The sequence below is a fragment of the Bubalus bubalis genome, chromosome 9, assembly GCF_019923935.1.
Source record: "Bubalus bubalis isolate 160015118507 breed Murrah chromosome 9, NDDB_SH_1, whole genome shotgun sequence".
Classification (NCBI taxonomy): domain Eukaryota; kingdom Metazoa; phylum Chordata; class Mammalia; order Artiodactyla; family Bovidae; genus Bubalus; species Bubalus bubalis.
This window is the reverse complement of record NC_059165.1, coordinates 73,047,862-73,070,613: the sequence shown is the minus strand read 5'-3', so window position 1 is coordinate 73,070,613 and position 22,752 is coordinate 73,047,862. Positions and strand designations below refer to the sequence as shown.

The 22,752-nt window shown below is 52.5% G+C and overlaps 2 protein-coding genes across 5 annotated transcripts in view; one reads left to right on the top strand and one right to left on the bottom strand.

Annotated features, from left to right (window-relative positions):
• CDHR2 (cadherin related family member 2) overlaps window positions 1-8,942 on the top strand; it is a 44,947-nt gene extending 36,005 nt beyond the window's left edge. For 3 of the 4 annotated variants that reach the window (XM_006075541.3, XM_006075542.3, XM_025292971.2), the window contains 8 exons: window positions 455-523; window positions 625-702; window positions 797-857; window positions 948-1,072; window positions 5,136-5,249; window positions 5,330-5,410; window positions 5,587-5,644; window positions 8,659-8,942. In XM_006075541.3, coding sequence (XP_006075603.2) covers window positions 455-523; window positions 625-702; window positions 797-857; window positions 948-1,072; window positions 5,136-5,249; window positions 5,330-5,410; window positions 5,587-5,644; window positions 8,659-8,793 — 721 coding nt within the window. In that variant the 3' untranslated portion in view covers window positions 8,794-8,942. Of the gene's footprint in view, window positions 1-454; window positions 524-624; window positions 703-796; window positions 858-947; window positions 1,073-5,135; window positions 5,250-5,329; window positions 5,411-5,586; window positions 6,064-8,658 lie in introns of all 4 variants that reach the window. The other variant, XR_006553418.1, reaches the window with a different exon arrangement.
• Window positions 8,943-8,959: 17 nt separating this feature from the next.
• On the bottom strand, window positions 8,960-20,252 carry GPRIN1 (G protein regulated inducer of neurite outgrowth 1). Its single transcript, XM_044947784.1, has 2 exons — window positions 20,073-20,252; window positions 8,960-12,825 (listed from the first exon to the last, which is right to left on the bottom strand). Exon 2 carries the CDS (start codon window positions 12,657-12,659, stop codon window positions 9,885-9,887), a length of 2,775 nt encoding a protein of 924 aa, XP_044803719.1. The 5' UTR covers window positions 12,660-12,825; window positions 20,073-20,252; the 3' UTR covers window positions 8,960-9,884.
• Between the last annotated feature and the right edge of the window lie 2,500 nt (window positions 20,253-22,752).

Below are 22,752 nucleotides of genomic sequence, written 5' to 3'. Positions count from 1 at the left end.
TCGGGAGCCAGGGGGCGGGTGGCCTGTGGGGAAGAACAGGGCTTGGGAACCTAGTCCCTGAGAGAAATCTGAATGGAATATCTCTCAACCCTGTCCGTGACCCACATTTGATCTGGTCCTTGTCTTTGACCCTATACCTGTACCGGCCCTTCCCTTCTGCATGTGCCCAGAAGCCTATGGTTGGCTGGGCAGAGACAGGCCTAAACAGGGCTGCCACATACAGTTGCAAAGGCAGTGAACTGCACAGGGCACTCTGCTTGCTAAACTATAAACCCGGTCCCAAAGGAAGGGGCTTCCTTGTCTAATTTGCGCAAGAGTGCTGCTTGCTTAGCCAGTGGAGCTGTCCAGAGGAGGTGACCCTCACACAATCCCTAATTTCACTGGCAGAGCCCTGGCCACAGGCCTGGGCTAAGGCCCCTACCCCAACCCTCTGTGACATCTGCCCCCTTTGCAGGGCTCTTGCTCAGGCAACCAGGACTACTGTCTACATTGTGAACATTCAGGACATAGACTCCCAGGTTCGGTGAGTGCCCACTCGGTGGATGGGGCGAGGAAGACAGGATCAGCAGCAGGGGTGTGGCCGGGTGGTCCTGGGCTGCGGGCCTCACCTCTGCCCCATTCCAGGGCCCGAGGACGTTCCTATCTTGATGCCTATTTTGTCTTCTCAAATGGGTCGGCCTTGACCCTTGACCAGCTGAGTATGTGAGTGGGGCTGCCCTTGGGGTGGGCAGGAGGGTAAGCAAGAAGCCTGGGGGATGCCAATGTCCCTCGGGCCTGAGCCGGGCTTTGTGGCCAGGATGATCCGGAATGACCAGGACTCCCTGACGCAGCTGCTGCAGCTGGGGCTGGTGGTACTGGTGAGTGTTGGCGGGACAGAGGTAATAGGAGAGAAGGGAGGCGGGAGACTGACCCCACAGCCTCCTCCCATCACACTGCTTCTTCTCCAGGGCTCCCAGGACAGCCAAGAGTCGGAGTCACAGGACACACTCCGCAACGTCACCATAGGACTGGGAGTGGCTTTGCTGCTGGCCATTGTGATCTTTAGCACGATCATCATGTGTACCCAGAAGAGGTGCTGCTCCCATCACCCTCTGTGTCTCCAACCTCCTCCCTCTCACCACCCAAGATATCTAGGGGTAGAAAGACCTGGGGCTTAGGTGTCAGGAACATCCGTATTAAATCCCCAGTGACTCCTTAGGATCTCTTGGGTAGGTCATCTCCCCTTCCCAAGCCTCAGTTTCCTCATTTGCAGAATAGGCTTGATGCTAGATTCCCCAAATCATTTCAGGGATCCATGTGCATATCATACCAGCAGACATCTGATATATGTTGTTGTTGTTCAGTCACTCAGTCTTGTCTGACTGTCTGCGACCCCATGGACTGCAGCACCCCAGGCTTCCTTGTCCTTCACTATCTCCCAGAGTTTGTTCAAACTCATGTCCATTGAGTCAGTGATGCCATCCAACCATCTCATCCTCTGTTGCCTCCTCCTCCTGCCTTCAATTTTTCCCAGCATCAGGATCTTTTCCAATGAGTCAGCTCTTTGCAGCAGGTGGCCAAAGTATTGGAGCTCCAACATCAGTCCTTCCAATGAGTATTCAGGGTTGATTTTCTTTAGGATTGACTGATTTGACCTTTTTGCATTCTAAGACTCTTAAGAGTCTTCCCCAGAATCACAGTTCATAAGCATCAATTCTTCGGTGCTCAGCCTTCTTTATGGTCCAACTCTCACATCCATACATGACTACTGGAAAAACCATAGCTTTGACTACACAGACTTTTGTCAGCAAAGTGATGTCTCTGCTTTTTAATATGCTGTCTAGATTGGTCATAGCTTTTCTTCCAAGGAGCAAGCGTCTTTTAATTTCATGGCTGTAGTCACTGTCCACAGTGATTTGGGAACCCAAGAAAATAAAGTCTGTCACTATTTCCACTTTTTCCCCATCTATTTGCCATGAAGTGATGGGACTAGATGCCATGATCTTCATTCTTTGAACACTGAGTTTTAAGCCAGCTTTCTTTCACTCTCCTCTTTTTACCTTCATCAAGAGGCTCTTTAGTTCCTCTTTGCTTTCTGCCATTAGAGTGGTATCATCTGCATATCTGAAGTTGTTGATATTTCTCCCAACAATCTTGATTCCAGCTTGTGAGTCATCCAGCCTGGCATTTCACGTGATGTACTTTGCATAATTTAAATAAGCAGGGTGACAATATACAGCCTTTGTGTACTCCTTTCCCAATTTTGAACCAGTCTGTTGTTCTAACTGTTGTTTCTTGACCTGCATATAGGTTTCTCAGGAGGCAGGTAAGGTGGTCTGGTATTTCCATCTCTTTAAGAATTTTTTACAGTTTTTTGTGATCCATAGTCAAAGGCTTTAACCTAGTCAATGGGGCAGAAATAGATGTTTTTCTGGAATTTCCTTGCTTTCTCTATGATCCAATGGATGTTGGCAATTTGGTATCTGGTTCCTCTGCCTTTTCTAAAACCAGCTTGTACATTTGGAAGTTCTTGGTTTATATGCTTTTGAAGCCTAGTTTGAAGGATTTTGAGCATTACTTTGCTAGCACGTGAAATGAGCACAATTGTACGGTAGTTTGAACATTCTTTGCCATTGCCTTGCTTTGGGATTGGAATGAAAACTGACCTTTTCCAGTATTGTGGCCACTTGTGGCTGAGTTTTCCATATTTGCTAACATATTGAGTGCGGTACTTGAACAGCATCATCTTTTAGGATTTGAAATACCTCAGCTGGAATTCCATCACCTCCACTAGCTTTGTTCATAGTAATGCTTCCTAAGGCCCACTTGACATCACACTCCAGGATGTCTGGCTCTAGGTAAGTGGTCTCATCATCATGCTTATCCAGGTCACTGAGACCATTTTATAGAGTTCTGTGTATTCTTGCCACCTCTTCTTAAACTCTTCTGTTTCTTTTAGGCCCTTGACATTTCTATCCTTTATTTTGCCCATCTTTGCATGACATGTTCCCTTGGTATCTTTAATTTTCTTGAAGAGATCTCTAGTCTTTCCCATTCTACTGTTTTCCTCTATTTCTTTGTGTTGTTCACTTAGGAAGACTTTCTCATCTCTCCTTGCTGTTCTCTGGAACTCTGCATTCAGATGGGTATATCCTTTCTTTTCTCCTTTGCCTTTAGCTTCTCTTCTTTTCTCAGCTATTTGTTAGGCCTCCTCAGTCAACAACTTTGCCTTCTTGCATTTCTTTTTCTTGGGGATGGTTTTGGTCACTGCCTCCTATACAGTGTTACAAACCTCCATCCATAGTTCTTCAGGCACTCTGTCTACCAGATCTACTCCCTTGAATCTACTCATCACCTCCACTGTATCATCGTAAGTGATTTGACTTAGGTCATGCCTGGAATGGTCTAATGGTTTTCCCTACTTTCTTCAATTTAAGCCTGAATTTTGCAATAAGGAGCCTATGATCTGAGCCACAGCTCTAGGTCTTGTTTTTGCTGACTGTAGAGAGCTTCTCCATCTTTGGCTGAAAAAACATAATCAATCTGATTTTGGTATTGACCATCTGGTGATGTCCATGTGTAGAGTCATCTCTTGGATGACTCTTGGGTTGTTGGAAAAGGGTGTTTGCTATGACCAGTGTGTTCTCTTGGCAAAACTCTGTTAGCCTTTGCCCTGCTTCATTTTGTATTCCGAGGCCGAACTTGCTTGTTTCTCCAGGTATCTCTTGACTTCATACCTTTGCATTTCAGTCCCCTATGATGAAAGGGACACCCTTTTTTGTTAGTTCTAGAAGGTCTTGTAGGTCTTTATAGAACTGATCAACTTCAGCTTCTGTGGCATTAGTGGTTGTGGTATAGACTTGGATTACTGTGATGCTGAATAGTTTGCTTTGAAAACAAACCGAGATCATTTTTCTTTCTTTTTTTTTTTTTTAAGATTTCATGCAAATACTGCATTGTTGACTATGAGGACTATTACATTTCTTCTAAGGGATTCTTGCCCTTAAATATGCCCATTCCTATCCATTTTAGTTCACTGATTCCTAAAATCAGATGTTCACTCTTGCCATCTCCTTCTTGACCACATCCATGGTCATGGACCTAACATTCCAGGTTCCTATGCAATATTGTTCTTTACAGCATTGGAGTTTACTTCCACCACCAGACACATCCACAGCTGAGTGTCAGCTGTGCTTTGGCCCAGCCTCTTCATTCTTTCTGGAGCTATTTCTCCGCTCTTCCCAGGTAGCTTTCTGGACACCTACCCATCTGGTGGGGCTCATCTTCCAGTGTTATTCATATTTTGTCTTTTCATACTGTTCATGGAGTTCTCAAGGCAAGAATACTGGAGTGGTTTGCCATTCCCTTCTCCAGTGAGCCATGTTTTGTCAGAACTTTCCACCGTGACCCGTCCGTCTGGGGTGGTTCTGCACAGCATGGCTCATAGTTTCACTGAGTTACACAAGGCTGTGATCCATGTGATCACTTTGGTTAGCTTTCTGTGATTATAGTTTTCATTCTGGAGGCTGTGGGACTGTAGTTCTTGCTTCTTCTGTCTGCCCTCTGATGGAAGAAGGTAAGAGGCTTGTGCAAACTTCCTGATGGGAGGGACTGGCTGTGGGAAAAATTGGGTCTCCTCTCTTGGGCAGGGCCATGCTCAGTAAATCTTTAATCCAATTTTCTGCTGATGGGTGGGGTGCTCCTTTCCTGTTAGTTGTTTGGCCTGAGGCGGCCCAGTCCTGGAGTCTACAGGCTCTAAGGCAGGCTCTAAGGCAGCAAACTGCAAAAGGACTTATGCCAACATACCCCTCCTAAGATTGCTGCTGCCAGTGCCTGAGGGTGACAGTGGGTTGGCAGTGGCTCGACTCGGGGACAGGGGCACTGGCACATGCTATGCCTTTAATAAATGCTGCTTCTTTCCCCCTTTCTAATGCATATGGGGGCAGTAGCCATATCTGGGTGTGGTTCTAGGCTTTGCCCCTGATCAGCTGTGTGGTCTTCAGCAATGATTTTCCTTCTGTGATTCTTACCCTCTGTAAGATGGAGCTAACCTTCCACCAGCCAGGTTGTTGTGAAATCACACTCTCAGGGCCTGTACTGGGCACACAGTAGGTGAATAGGGAAAGTAGTGACCTCCCATTCTGGGTTCCCCATAGCTACCAGCGGAAGCTTCGGGCTATGAAAGCCGCCAAGGAGGCCCGGAAGACAGCGGTGGGGGTGATGCCCCCAGGCTCTGCCATCCCTGGGACTAATATGTACAACACTGAGAGGTAAGCAGGGACCAAAGGGTGGGTAAGAGGCCCCATGGGGTGGTTAAGCCCATGGTTACTGGACTGGGCCTTCTCTCCAGGGCCAATCCCATGCTGAACCTCCCCGCCAAGGACCTGGGCTTTGAGTCCCATTCTTCCTCCAGCGACTTGGACCACATCAGGTGAGCAGTGCCCCGGGCAGCCAGGCTGGTTGGTGGTAATAGTCAGGATGCGGGGAAGGGTGATGGTGACAGTGATGCTGGTGGTGGTGGTGGTGATGGTGGTAGTGGAAGTTGTTGGCCACAGACAGGTTGGACTGGGCCTGCCAACCGTCTGAGCTCCATCGTCTCCCCTACAGCGTCAACTCCCTGGATGACAATTCTGTGGATCTGGAAAACAGCACGCAGGAAATCAAGGCAAGATGGGGGATGAGTTGGTACCTGGGGTTTCTGACTTAGGGTGCTTCTCTGAAGAGGTGGGGTTCAGGACAGAGCTCGAGGGATCTGCTGCTGACATGGGTGTGTCTCTGCACTCAGCCTTGGGAAATCCCATGGCTTTGGAATGGGACCCAATCCTTATTCCTCTACTCATTCACTGTGACCCTGGGTGGGTGACTTCTTCCCTCTGGTTCTCAGTTTTCTAATCTATAAATGGGGATCAGAACACCAACTATTCAAAACTGTTGTGAGGATGAAATAAGAGTGGGTATAAAAACCATCTGGCACAAAGCAAGTGCTCAGAAATCTGGTTCCTTCCCTTTATATCCTTTATATAAAAGCTGGTGGGGTGGGAAGAGGAGATCCGGAGATGAACATAATCCAACTGAAGAGCAAAGGTAGGCTTGAGTGAACAACAGCGCTGTTGTTTGTTCAGATGCTAGTTGGTTTGGTTAGATCAGGCATTTGCATAGCCTGGCTGCTGACACGGGGAGCTCTTTAGATGTGAGTATATCAGGTCACAGCCCAGAGATTCTGATCAGCTGGGGTGGGCCTGGGAAGGAAGGTGCTGCTAAAGCTCCCGGGATTCTAATATGCAGGTGAGTGAGAACCTCGCAACTGGGAAAGTAGATCAGAGGGCTGGGTGGGGGATGGGGTGCCAGAACCAGAAGCAACTATCCTCTCCTTCCCACTTTGAAAACCACCACTGGAGTAGAAGCTCTAAGGCCCACTGACATTTGATAGTCTATGGCTGTGTGTGTGTGTGTGTGTGTGTGTGTGTGTGTGTGTGTAGGGATGGTATCCTCCCGCCATTCACCTTATCCACTCTACTTTGGGTCTTACCCTCAGCCTAGCCCTACCCTCCTGGGGATTCATAGCCACCCTTCATGCTTCAAGACTTTTACTTTAAAAAAAAAATGTATTTGTTTGTTATTGGCTGTGCTGCGGCTTCCCTGATAGCTCAGTTGGTAAAGAATCCGGGCTGTGCTGGGTCTTTGCTGCTGTGTGAGGGCTTTCTCTGGTTGTGGTGCATGGGCCTCGCATTGTCGTGGCTTCTCTTGTTGCAGAGCACAGGCTCTAGGGCAAGCGGGCTTCAGTAGTCGCAGCACACAGACTCCATAGTTGCAGTTTGCGGGTTCCAGAGCGCCGGGTCAGTAGTTGTGGCCCAGGGGCTTAGTTGCCTCGAGACATATGGGATTTTCCTGGAGCAGAGATCAAACCTGATTTCCCTGCATTGGCAGGCGGATTCTTAATCACTGGACCACCAGGGAAGCCTCATGCTTCACGACTTATTTTCCCTTGAGGATCCCTTACTTGAAAAGATTTGGTCAAACAAAGCCTCTCACAGGTGTTAAAATATCAGAATGCTGCCCAAGGACCTGGCTGTCACTTGAAGGCCTCCAAATGGCCCCCAAGGATGGAGATGATGGATGGGGGTTCAGGCTGCCAGGCAGTGCTGGAGGCCTCTGGATGGATGGCTCATCTCTGGGTTCAAGATGGTTTGGAGCAAAAACTCCAACTTAGGTGGAGGGAAACAGTTTTGTGGGCTGGAGCTGGTGACTGGGCAGGTGGCCCCTAATGGAGGCTAAGGTTGACTCTAGTGGAGGAGAGTGGAGTGGGGAGGGGAGTGGAGTCAGACCCCAGCAGTGGGGCTGGACCTGTGAGTTGGGGAGGGCCAGGGAACTCCCAGGGAGTCTGGAGAGGGAGGAGGGTCAGAGCGTGAGCGTCTTCAGTCTTCAGGCCAGGAAAGAGCCAATCCTGCGAAGGCAGGGGATGGGGTTCAGCCTCTGAGATCCTGCAGCAGAAGGTGGGCCTTGAGGTCTCCAAGTGTGGAATGCAGGTGGGGCCTTTTTCCACAGACCCCTTGGTGCCGACTCACCTAAACCTTCCGTAAATGTTTGTGTGGAAGGTCTGAAAGACCTGAGGGCTCATCCAGTCTGAGTTTTTCAAGCAACCGAGGCCAGGGAGGTGTGTTGAACTGCCCAAGATTAGAAAGCTCGCAAGGTCAGGGCATCCCAGAACCCAGGTCTCCTATCTCCCAGGCCAGGCCATGTTTCCTGGGCTGCAATGTGCCAACTGTTCCCAATGGGGGTCTGTGTGGAGGGCTCTGGGGAGCATGGCAGACTGTTTAGCTCCTCCTGAGACCCCCTCAGATGTTCCACTGCTTACCAGGGACCAGAACAACCCCAGTCTGGAAAAAGCCCTTAGTGAGCCCTAGGGAGGGTGGAGGTGGTGGTGGTGGTTGGGGCTTTTCTCCCATGGGTGTTTTCATGGTGGAGTAACTGAGCTGGGGGCCTGGCTGGTCCACAGGAGGGATTCTTGTGAAGGTGTGAGTGTGACATGTCACATGGTGAGGGGGAAGAGGGAGGGCAGGAGACAAGTTAGTGTAGGCTGTGATGGCCGGCAGGCAGGACCTGGGTGTGATGTATCCCTCTGGGATGGCAGAAGGACCTGCCAAATTCAACCAGGCGCAACGTGGAGTTGTGGACAGGCTTTAGAGTCAGCAAGACCAGCTGTCCAAACCTTGCTCTGCCCCTTTTGGGCCAGAGAGCCTTCCAAGCCTCGGTTTCCTCATCTGTAAGCTGGGGGACATTATCCCTCCCTCAGGAGGTCCTGTGAATACCTCAGGTCATGGATGGCTGTGCCCACCACCCACCGTGCATGCCATGACGTACATGTGGCAAGGACTGTGGCTGGACTGGTTATGGCACAGGATACAGGGCTTGACATTATTCAGGACTTGGCAGAAGACCAAAATGTCGCCATGTTCATGGAGAAGACAAAGACTGGAGTAGATCCCTGAGGCCCGCCCCATCACCTGAACCCATCTGCACCACCAGTAGTCATGCTGCCTCTGGGACAGAGTCAGGAAACTGAGACCCCAGCCAAGGAGCCATCTGGTCATGAGCTTGAAGGCCCATTCATTCTCCTAAGGACTGGGGAGATCACTCCATCTTTGCCCTGGCCTGACCCTCCCCTCCCTCTTTCCACAGAAGGAGCCCTGGCATGGTCCCATGGGGCCACATCCAGAGCCCAGGAAGAGTGAGCTGTCCGGGAGGAAGGTGGGCTCAGAGCAGAAGGAGGAGCTGGCCTTCACTAACCTTGGCCTGGACACCACAGATCTGTGATGGGGACGCAGCCACCAGACCCTGGCCACAGAGCTCCACACGGGCCCCCACTCTTCTGATCCACCTCCAAAGAGGCCTTGTTACCCCCAAATTACACCTACCCTTCCCTGATCATAATAAAATAAGCTGCTCCACCCCCGTCTGCTTGTAGCCAATCACAACTGACGAGGGTTGGGGGAATATTTTATTACCAATGTATTGTGACAGTTTGTAGCCAAAAACCGTGGCTGGAGGGTTGGAGGACAGGGGTACTGAGTGGTCACAAGGGACTTGTGGGGCTCATGGCTCTGGGGGATGAGGGACAGGAGAGGGTGGTCTTTTAGGGACTACGGTGGTTGTGGAGTGAGCTCTCCGTCGTGTCCCCAGCACCCAAGGCCAGCTGTCACCAGGCTGTGGGCCTCTGACCATGACCCTCTGGCGTTTCTGTGACTCTTGCAGCTGCGCCCACAGGGCAGTCTTTGCAGCTGCCTTTGGCCTGTGTGGGAATTGTGGAGTGGTGTCCAGTGAGGGTGGGGATAGGGCCAGGTGAGGGGGAGACAGGAACTGGGGACAACTACCAGCATGCAAGAGATGCCCAGGCCATGGGGCCAGCCCGCCGCGTGGACACGCACTCGCATACACCCCGGGCTTGCACATCGGGGGTCTCACATGCCAATCTTCACATACTTGGGGCTTTTGTACACAGTTTCTCCCGTTCTGGGGACCTGGCTGCGTCTGGAGACCACAGCGCACCTGTCTGGACATCTCAAGAGCCTGCCCTAGCTCTCAAGGCTAGGTCCCCAGAGGGACTCTGAGCAGGTCCCCAGAGGTCGCCTAGTGTGGCCGGGAGAGGGTGGCGCTGAGGGCTATGAGGGGACGGTGGGGTGTCGGGGCTGGGTTCGTGGGCTCCTGACCACGAGGGAGCTGGGTAGAGGGCATTCATTGGTGTGTTTAGGAGGGGAAAGGGGGCTGGAAAGACAGGATGAGAAGACCCTAGATGCTGCCCGCTCCTTGGAGGCCTGTCGCGCGTTGAGGGGATCCCTTCTAGGGGCCTGGGATCGAGAAGGGAGCCTGAGAAGGTTGGAAACCCGGGCGTACAAAAGCGGAGCCGATCACTCGGCCGTGGGCCCGGCCCGCGAGCAGCATCGCGGGCGCCGCACACTCTGCAGCAGTGCGCGGAAGAGGCCCGGCGGGCGCTTGGCGGCTCCCTCAGGGGGCGCGGTGCGGACAGAGCCCGCGCGGCCGGGGCCCGGGCGCGCAGCAGGGGGTGGCGGCGCGGGCGCCCCCTGGCGACCGTGCTCCTCGATCTGTCGCTCCAGATGCTTCTGGATGGCCATGCCCAGCACCTCCACCTCCATGGCGGCGCCGTACACCTCCCACGTCATACCCTTTTCGTCCCAGCTCACGTCGCGCACCGGCTCGACCGCCTCGGGGGGCGCCGCGGCGGCCGCCAGCGCGGAGCCCGGCCGCACCCGCACTTCGGGGAAGGCGGGCGGCGCGGCGGCCTGCGGCGTCATGGGCCCGGTGGCCACTGAGCGCGTCTCGGCGGCGCCCAGGGACACTTGCAGGCCCGCGTCCCGGCGAGAGGGCGGCCCGGGCGCGGGGCTGGGCGCGCGCGGCGCCCCCTGGAAGCTGAAGGCCGGGCCGCCCGCGCCGTCCTGCGGAGACATGGGGCTCACGGCCACCGACACGCAGGCCTGCGAGCCCGCCTGCGTGCCCGCGTCCTCGCGTGGCGGCGGGGCGCTCGCCTCCCACGACGGCACCTTGGTGAAGTTGTCGCGAGTCCGCGGCCCGGGCGGCGGCGGCGCGACCGCCTCCAGGCCGGGGCTTCTCTCGGCCCTGGCAGCCGCCGGGTCCTTCTGGACGAGGCTGGAGGCCTCGGAGCTGGGCAGTGACGCTGGCTCCACGCGGCCCCCGCCGTCTGCGGGAGAAGGAGCGGAGGAGTCACAGGGTTTGCCATCTGCCTGCCTGGAGGAGGCCTTCTCCAGAGTCAGGCTGTCCCCCTTCCCCGGGGATGGGGGCTCCCCCTTTCTTGGAGGCACAGAGTCAGTCTTGTCCAGGGCTACAGGCGCCACCTTCCCAGAGGCAATAGAGCCTGCTGATTCTGAGGATCCAGGATCCGGCTTCTCTGGGGCCAGTGGCTTCTCATTTGGAGAAGATTTAGCCTCTACTTTCCCTGCTGAGGAGGTGCCCTCCTGCCCAGAGGGTGTGGTTTCCGCTTTGCGCTCGGACTTGGATTCTGCTTTCCCGGAGGCCCTGGGATCCACCTTCGTGGAGTTCATAGGATTGCCCTTCTCGAGGGGCAGAGCATCCACCTTTCCCTCTGGGACAGCTTCTGCCTTTCCCGAGGATGCCCAGATTGTTTTTCCTAGGCTCGTGGGGGTCACCTTTCCTGTGGACTCGGAGTCTATGTCTCCGGGGAGAACAGCTTCTGGCTTTCCCTTGATCACAGGGTCTATTTTCCCTGAGGTGGGGGGATCAGCCTTCCCCAAGGCTGGGGGACCCACCTTTCCAGGGGCCAGGGGACCTGTCTTTTCCGAGGACAATGGGTCTGCTTTCCCCCTAGTCACTGCCTCAGCTCTTTCAGAGGAAGGAGGACCCATGGGACCAGAGGACGCAGAGTCTATCTTTCCTGATGATTCAGGATTTACTTTTCCAGGAGGTGATGTTTTTGTATTTCCCACAGAAATGGGAACCCCCTTTCTGGAGGACACTAGGTCCTCCTTTCTTGAGGATGCAGTTTCTGTCTTTCCCACTAACATCAGTTCTGCCTGCACGGGAGACAAGGGCTCTGGCTTTCCTGAGGACACAGGATCCACTTTTGCCAGAGAAACAGAACCCACTTCGCCTGAAGACACGGGGTCCATATTTTTCAAAGACGTGGGCTCCACCTGTCCAGTGGACATGGTTTTTGTCATTCCCACAGACGTGGAGCCTTGCTTTCCTGAGGAGGCAGGGTCCATCTTTCCTAGGAACTGAGGGTCCTCTTTTGTGGAGGACATAATTTCTGTGTTTACCATAGATGCAGGATCTGTCATCCCCAAGTGAGTAGGATCCACCCTTCCTGATGGCCCCAGAGCCACTGTTCCAGGCATGATTTTGTCTGGTGACCCTGGAGTCAGCATTTCCAAGGACACAGGATCCGCGTTTGCTGAGAGCTTGGGATCTCTCTTTCCCAAAGCTACAAGATCTGTCTTTTCTGCAAGTGCAGGCCCCACCTCTTCTGAGGACACTCGAAGGTCTTTTCCTGAATACCTGGGCTCCTCCTTTCTTGGGAATACAGGATCCACTTTGCCCAAGGATCCAGGCTCCTCCTTCCTTAGGGACACTGTATCCATCTTGCTGGAGCACTGAGGATCCACCTTTCCCAAGGATCCAGGATCCTCTTTTCCTGGGGTCACAGGATCCTTCCTTCCAGAAGCCACAGAATCCCCTTTCCCTACGATTGTAGGCTCTGTCTTTCCTGTCAACATAGGATCTGCCTTCCTCAAGGACCCAGCATCTTCCTTTCCTATGGAAATAGAATCTACCTGTTTTGAAGACTTGGAATCCATATTCTCTAAGAACATCGGATTTCTGTTCTCTGAGGGTGAAGGATCAGTTTTCATTGAGGACACAGGCTCTGGCCTCCCAGAGAAGGTGGTTTCTGGTGTTCCTGAGATCAAGGCTCCTTGTGTCCCTAATGTCTCCTTGGTCGCTGCCCCTTGGGAAGGGATGTGTGTCATGGAGGGGTAGGCCACACTCCTGCCAGGGTCCTCAGAGCAGGACGCCCCTTCCCCAGCCCCACTGGGGCTGCTGTGTCTAGAGTCCATGCTTGGGCTTTGGGCAGGGGTGTGCCTTGGGTGTGTAGGGATGGCCTTTTGCTGGGAGGGGCAGCAGTCCCTCATGGCCTGGCTCCCAGCCCCCAGGCTCCCATCCTGTGGGCAGCAGAAGGCTGTGGGCTGGGGTCCTGGGGGGCTGGAGTCCTTTCGAAGCAGCTGGAGCCAGGCTGGGTCTTCAGCACTGCCCAATTGCCCTCATGACCATGCTTGGGCCCCAGGCTTCTGTCTGGTTCTGAAACATAGAAAGAGCAGACTCAGACTCAGAGGAGACCCAGTGGGAGGAGCCTCTATCCAGGCCTCTTCCCTCTCACTGTTTCTAACAGCCAGGCTTTCTTACCACATTCTCTACCTTTGTCTGATCCCCTCCTGTCCATAGGGTCTGGGCTAGTAAATGAAGCCAACCATACCATTTCCCGGCTTCATTGCTCCCATTGGCCCTCTGGATAAAGGCCAGGCTTCCTAAAAGGGCATTCAAGGCCCTTCACAACTTGGCCACAATCTAACTCTTCACCCTCCCTTTTCAGCCCACCCCATGCAACATGCTACCTAGAAGTTACGCTGTTCTTCTTTAGGCCATATACCAGATTTTTAAAATCTTGAATTAATTGGGATATTTTACATTAAACTTCTGTATTTCCCACTTCTGACTGATACTACCAGGATGCCTGGTCACAAATTCTGATGCCATAGGGGCCAGGTAGGTAATCTAATTGAGGGAAGCAGACTGGGTCCTAAACAGTAGGGAGTGGTCGGGACTAAGGCAAACTGGAGAGCACGTGCCCTGTCTAAAGGGGGGACCATACTCCATTAGCCAAGTACTGTCCTGGAGAAATGCATCCTGGTAGTATCAGTCAAAAGTGGGAAATACAGAAGTTTAATGTAAAATATCCCAATTAATTCAAGATTTAAAAAATCTGGTATTTGGGCCAAAGTATGTCTGTGGATCACCAGTTTATATCTGTGTAGGCCCTGGGGAAATGGGAATGGTTTACAATTGAGGAAAGGGCACAGTCTGAAATGTGTGTTTTCAAAGATTGCTTAGGGGTAGTGTGGAGGCTGGAGAGGAGGGGTTGGCCAATCATTTATTCAACCTCTCATGCATCCTGCTCTTCATTCATTTACCCAGCCCTTTTTCTGTGATGGTCTAGATGAGAGATGGTACGGCAAAGGTGGTGGGGATGAAGAGTTGGCAGCTTTGAGAGGTCCGAGGGAAACTGACAGGAACCAACTGGATGTAAGAGGTGATCATGGGGGTGGTCTGCAGGATTCTGACTAGGGTGGGGGTGTTGCTGGGCAAGACATCTGGGGAAAGGGAGAGTTGCATTTTGGACAAACTGAGTGTGTGGTACCTGGGGTACACCCAGGGAGAGGATCTGGCAGGCCGCCAGATCAGCATGCAATTCAGTTTTTTCATACACTCAGCAGCCAAGGCAAGCAGAGCTCTGATTCCCACAGACCTCTTCCTCCGGACATCTTCAAAGCCACACTGTAGTGCTCAGGCCAAGATCCCTCAACTTCTTCTCAAACCTTCCAGCCCAACATCCGAGCAAAACATAATGGATCTACCTTCAAATAAATCCAGAATTTGGCAACTATCCTGAGCCAAACCCACACCATCTCTGACTGGAATTATTCTTGCTTTATCCTTCACTCTATTTGTTTATTCTCAACACAGCAGCCAGAGGGATCTTAGTAAAATTCAAGGCAGACCTCCTTTGCCCAGAACCATGTAGTGTCCTCATTTCATGCAATGTAAAAATGTTAGTCACTCAGCTGTGTCCAACTCTTTGCAACCCCACGGACTGTAGCCCGCCAGGCTCTTCTGTCCATGGAATTCTCCACGCAATAATGCTGGAGTGGGTAGCCATTCCCTTCTCCAGGGGATCTTCCCAACCCAGGGATTGAATCTGGATCCCCCAAATTACAGGCAGATTCTTTACCATCTGTGCCACCAGGGAAACTCCTCACCATAGCCCACAAGTTCCTGCATTTTCTGGCCCTGTCACAGCTCTTGGTCTTGTCTCCTACTGCTCTCCCCTGATTTCTCTGCTTCAGCGACCCGTCTGCCCTGTTGGTCCCTGAACCTACTACCTTGGGGCCTTTGCACTGGCTGTCTCCTCTCTGCCTGAAATGCTTTCGCTCCTAACATCTGCATCTCCCTGAAGCTTTCCCTGACACATCCAGTATAAAGTAGCCTCCTTTCCAACACTGGCTGATGCTCTCCTTCCCCCTTGCCTTGCTCCATTTTTCTTTCTGGTACCTGTCTTCATCCTCAAATTGCATATGCTTGTTTACTGCCCATGATGTGTCTCTCCCATGAGAATGTCCGCTCCAGGAGTGTGGGGACTTTGCCATGTTAACTGATGTAGTCTCAGGGTTGAGAACAATGACTGGCACATAGTAAGCAAGTGGTTTCCAATACATGTTTGTTAAATAAATGACTGAATGCCCTTTCTGTGACGTTGGTCCCACCATGCCACTCTTGGCTCAAAGCCCTCCTTGCTCTTTTAGGGGAAATAAATTGGTTGCAATCTTTTTGGAAGGACATTTATCAATATCAGACTAATGATGCATGAGAACATGGCTGGTAATGAGAAGAAAACCAGGAAGTGGGTTTGTAAAATGTGGGACAAACATATGGGAAACCCTCCACCCCCCACAGCTGTTAGAATGGGTGGAGTGATGAGGAAAGATGCTCAAGGTAAGTTAAGGAAAAAAACCAGGGGACAGCATGGCTAGTGGGTTCCTGTGAGTGTAGGCAAGGAAAAGGATAGATACACGTCTGTAGGTTTATTTAAAAAGAGAAAATTTCTGGAAGGAAACCCATGAAACTTTTAGCAGTGATTGCCTTTGGGAAGCAAGACCAGAGATATCTGGAGGTAGAAGAAACTGTTTTATTAATGCTGCTTTGCAATGCTTGAATTTTGATTATGTGTGCACGTATTATTTAAAAAAAAAAAACAGGAAAAAAATTTTAAAAAAACAGGGAAAAAGAAACTTTTAATGACTTCTTGTTATCTTTAGGGTCAAGTCCAACTCTTTAATGTGCTTCTAAGCCCCTGTGTATTTACTCACTTGGTGGGCTTTATCTTTCATTATGCACTCCATCCCCCACAGCATGTGTACACACACACACACACTCAAAACTGCTTTGGGTTCAACCAGGGGTTCACATTCTCTCCCATCTTGGCCTCTACAACTTTCCTGCTGGGCTTTTATTAACTCTTCAGTTCTCAGTTTAAACGCCACCTCTCCAATGACCTTCTTTGCCTACCACCTTCCTCAGGGTTCCCCTGGCCTCTTGTTCTACTCCTAACCAGACTCTTGTCATTCTGCCTATAGCCCTTTACACTTCTGGATCCCCACCTAGCCCTCAGGTGCCTGGATGGGGATTCAGCTGCTATTGTTCACCACTGGGTCCCCCAAGCCTTGGGCTTATGGGACTTAGGGGGTGAGGATTTCACCAAAATGGGGGATGGGAGGAGAAGCAGTCTTACAGAGGATGGTAGGGGACTGGGTTTTGGGAAAGTTTAAGTGGGGTGTCTGTGGGTCTTATAGGGGAGATATCCAGGAGGCTTCTGGGAGACAGGTTTGAAACACAGGAGAGGTCTGCTGGAATTCTTTATATCTGGTTTTCATCAGCATAAAAACAGCAGGCGTATGGGGAGCTTGGGGCTTCCCAGGTGGCTCAGTGGTAAAGAATCTGGCTGCCAATGCAGGAGAAGTGGTTCGATCCCTGGGTTGGATCCCAGGGAAGATCCCCTGGAGAAGGAAACAGCAACCCACTCTGGAATTCTTACCTGAGAAATCCCATTGTCAGAGGAGCCTGGTGGGCTATGGTCTATGGGGTTCCAAAAGAGTCGAAAATGACTTAGCGACTAGACAACAACAACAAAATAGGGAGCTTGGGCTGGAAGGAGTTGCCAAGGGCTATAGGAGGTATGCTCTGAGTCCTCACCAGCCTTTTCACCCCTGGTAGCCCAGCCCCAGGGTCCTCTCACACCGGCCCCTCCAACAGGCTCCCTCTCCCAGGTGAGGCATGGGCCAGAAGTCAGGACAGCTCCCCAACTTACCAGCTTCCTGATTTTTTACCAGCTCTATGACCTTAGGCAAGTGCCTTCTTCTCACTGGGGACCCTAACAAACCTACCCCCTGCTTCCCTAGGGCTGCAGAGAGAATTAAAGAAGATGAAGGGTGTGCACGTCCCTGCTACTTTAGGGCTGGGCTGTGCACATGCAAGGCCTGTTTTTATCTACTCAGTCTGTCAGAGCCCAGCTGTGCTCCAAGGAGGGAGCAGGGGAGGGAGGGCCAGCAACACAGGTACAAACTGGCAAAACCTTGCCCTTGGACATGTCTGATTAACTTGGGAGTGCTTAAAAATTTTTTTTTAAGTTATTGATCAACATTTAAAAATTAGAAGAGTTCATGTGAAAATCAGATTTCTAGCTCCTCTTGGAAAACTAAGATTTGGCAGTCTGCATGTGCTTCCTTCATAGCATCAGTGAGCAGTGGCTGCCTCCTTAGATGGATCCAATCAGCCACCATCTCTACCCCTCCCAGTGGTGTCCTGGGCACTGAGGTTGACTGCCTGCTGCCATTGATCACTGATTTGCACCATCATTTTTCTTATAGCAGCCCCTCGTGGGCGTTATCCACCTGGTCTGTAGCCACCTGAGTTCTGACTCTTAACCTAGATGCCAAGAAGGCAGGAGGTGGCCCTGCACACATGATGTTCTTACAAAGCTTATTATGTGCAAATCCTGTACACCTTCTGGGAAGATGCTCTGGTCTTATTTTCCAGAGAAGGAAACTGAGGTTCGAAGAGGCAGGCATGGCCAAGCTGGCAACATGCCCCTTCCGAAAGTTCCATAAGAGGCTACCTTCTTAGTTCTCAGCCCACAATTCTCTGATGTGGAATAAGGTCCAAGTTGGGACAAAGAGCCTGGCCACGTAGTTAGAAAGATGTGGGGGTCAAGCCCCAGCCTAGTCATTGACTTGTTACATGACTTTGGGTGAGTTTTTCCACACTCTGAACCTCAGTTTCCCAATCTTTCAAATGGGGGAGATGCATGCATGCTAAGTCGCTTCAGTCGTGTCCGACCCTTTGAAATTCTATGGATTGTAGACTGCCAGGCTCCTCTGTCAGTGGCATTCTCCAGGCAAGAATGCTGGAGTGGGTTGCCATGCCCTTCTCCAGGGGATCTTCCTGACCCAGGAATTGAACCCGCGTCTCTTACATCTCCTGCATTAGCAAGTGGGTTCTTTACCACTAGCATCACCTGGGAAGCCACAAATAGGGAGAGGATGTAGTTATACTAGTAGAACTGGCTGAGGCCTGGGTTTACGATCTGTCAGGATACCATTCCTAGCAGGCTTGCAGTTCTGCTAGGCTTTACCCAGCTCTCAAGAAAGCCGTGGTATTCTCAAGTCACTTCTCCAAAAGGCAACCCACGCCTGGGGTCTCACATTCTCGCCTCCCATCTCCCACTGGACCCAGCTCCATCACTCTCCCAGTGTGCTCAGCCCTGGGCCCAGCATACTCAGGCTTGTTTTTGCATCTGGACTCCACAACAGTCTCAGGAGGGCGGCATTATCATCCCATTTCAAAGATGAGGATGCTGAGGTCAGAGGCAGAAAAGACTTGACCAAGAGCACACAGCTGGGAGAGGGTGGGGCTCTGATTCAAAGCCTGTTTTGTCTGAATCCAAACCCTGGTTCTTCCTACTCATATTAGCCAAGATCTTGGACATTGATGCATGGCTCTTAAAACCCCTTTATGCTCTTCAGGGTCATGCCAAGGGTCCTCCCAGTCCCCTGGATCTAACAGGCAACAGCACAAGGAGGTGTCTAGGAGAGGAAGCAAGAGTGTCTTCTGTGTGAGAACCCACTTGTGGGCACACCCTTTGGGCAGATGATCCTGCACACTTCTGCCTCCCGATGGAGGTAAAAGGTTGAAATGACCCCCAGTTGTGTGGGCTGGCTCACCCAGCGTGCAGTGGAGCACGTAGATGGCTTGTCGACATCTGCGCCAGCTTAGGCCAGCCTGGGGAGCCAGAGTCTGGCTCCTGCGTTTTGCTCAAGAACTTGGTGTGCACATGTGCAGTCTGTATGCGCGGAATGCCCTAAGTGTGTCTCCTGGTGGCCATTTGGACCCTGTGGGTATGCACATTCACGGCCACTTGGCCTCAGAGCCTCATTCATGGGAGAGCTGGCCGGTATGTGCACACGCATTGTTGTGCCCTGCTCCCAGGCAGAGAAGCCCCTGTGAATGCTCACTGAGGCCCAGAGACCTGGCCAGCCTGTTATTTCCCCTTTAGGATTTCCTCCCGAATTGGAGCCAGGACTGCCAGGCACCTGCAATCACCTCTACCCATGGTGATAAGATTGACAAAGGCTTGTGGTACTTCAGCAGGTGTGTGTGTGTGTGTGTGTGTGTGTGATAGTCTAGGTGTGCTGTACCTCACCCTCTCATCCCCTTGTCTTCTACAACCGTCAGAGCAGTAAAGCATCCTGCCTGGGGCTGGATGGGAGAAGGAGTCTAGCAAAGGGTGATATCCAGTCTTCCTTCCAGAAACACCCTTCAGGGCAGCTGCCCATCCACTCACAGGAGGGCAAGAGTGGACACGCAGGAGTTGAGGGGTGGAGAGCAAGCTAAAAGTGTGTGATGGAGTGTATGACACACCTACTCCAGGGTCTGGGGGTACATGAGGGATACCATGATATGCAGGTGTGAACAGGCGCAAGCAGGCCAGAGCAGGGTGGCTGCGAGTGCGTTGTGATGGGGACTACTGCTGAGGTGAGTGTGTGCTATGATAGGCGATGGCTGATGTGAGTGCGTAGCAATGCCTGGGTGTGTACGCAAAGATGTACTGGGTGGGTGCACAGGTGGCCATGTGTATGAGTCTCATGGAATGATCAAGGACCATAGTGTGTGTAAACCTGTGGCCTCGAGTGGTGAGTGTGTGACAGTATATGTGGTGGACCCCCAGAGTGTGTGCCACATCGAGCGTGCGACAGCGAGTGTGCTTGATGGTGCCAATAGAGCCACTCGGTCGCCGAGCTCGCTCCATGGGGAAAATGAATCAACGCGGGCGGACCCCTTCCCCGCGGTGGCGGGAAGCGCCCCCTCCCGCACCACGGTGCCAAACAAAGCGGCAGTCAGAGGCGAGGCCAGACGCGGGGCCCGGGTCTTACACACAGGGCGGGATGGCCCGCAGGGCCCCTCGGGTGCTCGGCCAGGACTGCGGACCCGCCCCCGCCCCGCCCCAGAGAGGAACCTGGAAATGGACACCCGCCGCCCCAGTAGCGCGCGTACCTTCACCCAGGCGCACGCCAGACACACGCCGCGCGCTGTGCCCAAACCCCGCCGCCCAGGCGGTTCGAGGACCCTGGACAGCGGCTCTGGGGCTGCTGCGAGCGGCAGAAGGGGGTCGACACCGCCCGTTGGGAGCGAGCAGCAGATGCAGGAGCGGCGCTTACCGGGCTCTGTCGCCGTTCAGTCTCCTCGGCGCGCTGCGCTCTGGCTCCCGCCACCGCCACCGCCGCTGCCCGAGCTGCCTCGGCTGCCTCCGGCCGGGCTGGCGGGCGGACCCGCGGACTCGGCGCAGCCGTCCCCCGCGCCAGCTCCGCGCTCCCACCCCGCGCCCCGCCCCGGGCATGCGCGCTAGCTGACTGGCGGCCTCGGAACCCGGGAGGGGGCGGTGCCGGCAGGGAAGCAGGGGCCCAAAGGAGGGAGGGGCGCCCCTCGCCCGCAGCCCCTCACTGCGACCGCTAGGCTCCTGGGTTCCCCGCCCTCCTCGACCCGGTTAGCGTTTCACAGACTGGATACCGAGGGGCGGAGAGGCTGCCTATTTGCTGCGCGCCTGTTGAGGGCGGGGCACGCTGTCACTCAGATCTCACTCAATCCAGCCCCGCGAACGCCCTCTGCTTGTTTCACCGAGGAGAAAACTGGGGCCCAGAGAGGGGAGGCCAGTTGTCCAAGGATACTCGGCCTCTGAATAGAGACCCAGGTCTGCGCCATGTCCGAGCTCCCCCTGCGCGGAATTTCCCGCCTCCTCCTTGGCCGCACTTCCGGCCTTCTCCCACACCCCCACCTCGCCCCGCCCCCGTCCCCTTTGTCTCGCCGCCACCCACGCTCCCGGGAGTGGAGGGACCTGCGTGGTTGCGGGAGGAGGGAGAGAGCCTTCAATTTCCCCGCTATCGTCCTCCCTAGCCAGGGTGCCCGCTCACCTAATCTGTGCAAGCCGGGTTCTCTTCCACCCTCCAGCAAATCATTTCACCTTTCAGAGTCTCAATTTCTCCATCTGTAAGATGGGACTAACATGAATCACCTTACAGTGAGTAGTCTTGGAAGGATGAAGGAGCCTGAAGTAGGTGTTCAGAGGCTTTTAGCTGAATTTGAATTGCCAAGGACAGGAGGACTTGCTGTCCACCCCGCCTCGACGTTTCTCAGCAGAGAAATAGTCCCCTCCCTTTGATTTCCCAGAAGGGGAAAAATAAGTCTGTAATTTCCAAAAGGTGATAAAACCCTCTCACGTGTACTGTAAAGCTACCTACTAAAAGTGGTAGCAACTAACGTTAATATGCTTATTTAGGGGCAGTGTTTTTATGGTAAAGCCCTCAAGTTAAACTAACCAGTAACCTTACCTTGTTTTCAGGTTTCATCTAATTTCCATTTCCAATCACTTATAAGCAAGTTCATGTGAATGTATTATATCCCGTTTATCAGATAAGAAAACAGATACTGGTGATAGGTCACTCGTTTGTTGGTAATGAAGCTAACTCCTGAAACTTCAGGCTTCACCTTTACTTTCTATTCCTCTGACTTACCTGGTGAGCCACAAGTCACTGTGATCGTTAAAAGAAAAAAATTTTTTTTAAATCTAGATGGCACACATACAGAAAAAAACAATACAGAAAACCCCAAAAACCTATCGGACTGACGTCTTCAGTTAGCATCCCAGGGAAGCAGAAAATGGGGAGCGCCCACCAACTTTCAGCACCACGGACAGCACCAAGGAACCCGGCGTCTTTAGCCCTGAAAATTGCTTTTACCACAAAAGCATTTCGCTTCACAGTTTACAAACTCTATTCTACACTCATGGTTTCATTTTATTTTCCCTGCAGCCCTTCAAGGTATACATCGTTGGCCCCATGATACACATGAAGACAGCAAGCTTTGGGTAGGTTCACAAGACACAAGCAGTAGCAGGAACGTGGCTGTGATCTAAAAAGCACTCCCATCCCCCCGGGGGGAGGGGGCAGGGCGAGTGTGGATGACAGCAGGATCAGGGCATGAGTGAGGAGGCCATAGCAGGTGAGAGGTAATGATGGCTGAACCATTGGAATGGATACTAGGGGCCAGATTTGATAACTATTTAGGGGTAAAGTCAACAGGTCTGGGTCATGTGGTGAATGCGAGTGTGAGAGGATTCTACTGCCTCTCTGAGGGCTTACCTTGGGGATCCAAATGGATGGAGAATCTGATGAACCCTGGGGAAAGAAGGGACTTGTGAAACAGCTGCACTGAGACATCTGAGTCCAAAACTGAGCTCTGAAGTAGCCAAGGCTGGAGACAGGGCAGGGAGCTGGTGATGGAAGTCATGAGAGGTGTGTTGGGACACGAGGGGAGAGTATAGACCAAATAGGGTGAGACAAGGTACCCTAGGCCCACCCCGAGGAACACCAATATTAAAGGGAAAGGAGGCTGCAAAGAATGAAAGAGTAGTATGAGAAAACCCAGAAGATACCCAGGAGAGTGTGATGTCTCAGAAGCCAAGGGGAGAGAACATTCTAGAAGGAGGTCAGGGTCAACTGCATCAGGAAGACAAGATACAGCCTGAGAGATATCCTCTGGACTTGAAAAAAAGACAATGGAAATTTGATGAAAGCACAGTCAGTGGAGTGGTGGGAGTGGAAGCCAGACTGGGGAGGCGGGGCAGGAACTGATGAATTAATGGAACCAAGGAAGTGGAGAGGACAAGTAGATGACTCTCTAAAGTTTGGGTTTAGAGCAAGAAAGGAGATTTGATAGTCTCTCCAGGGCATTGGAGGTATTTAAGTCCTGATTGGAGGGGGGCAGTAAAGAGGGAAAGGGAGATGCCAAGAAAGGAGATCATAATGGCTGAGTCCAGATGCTCAGTGTGGAAGGATAGGATGG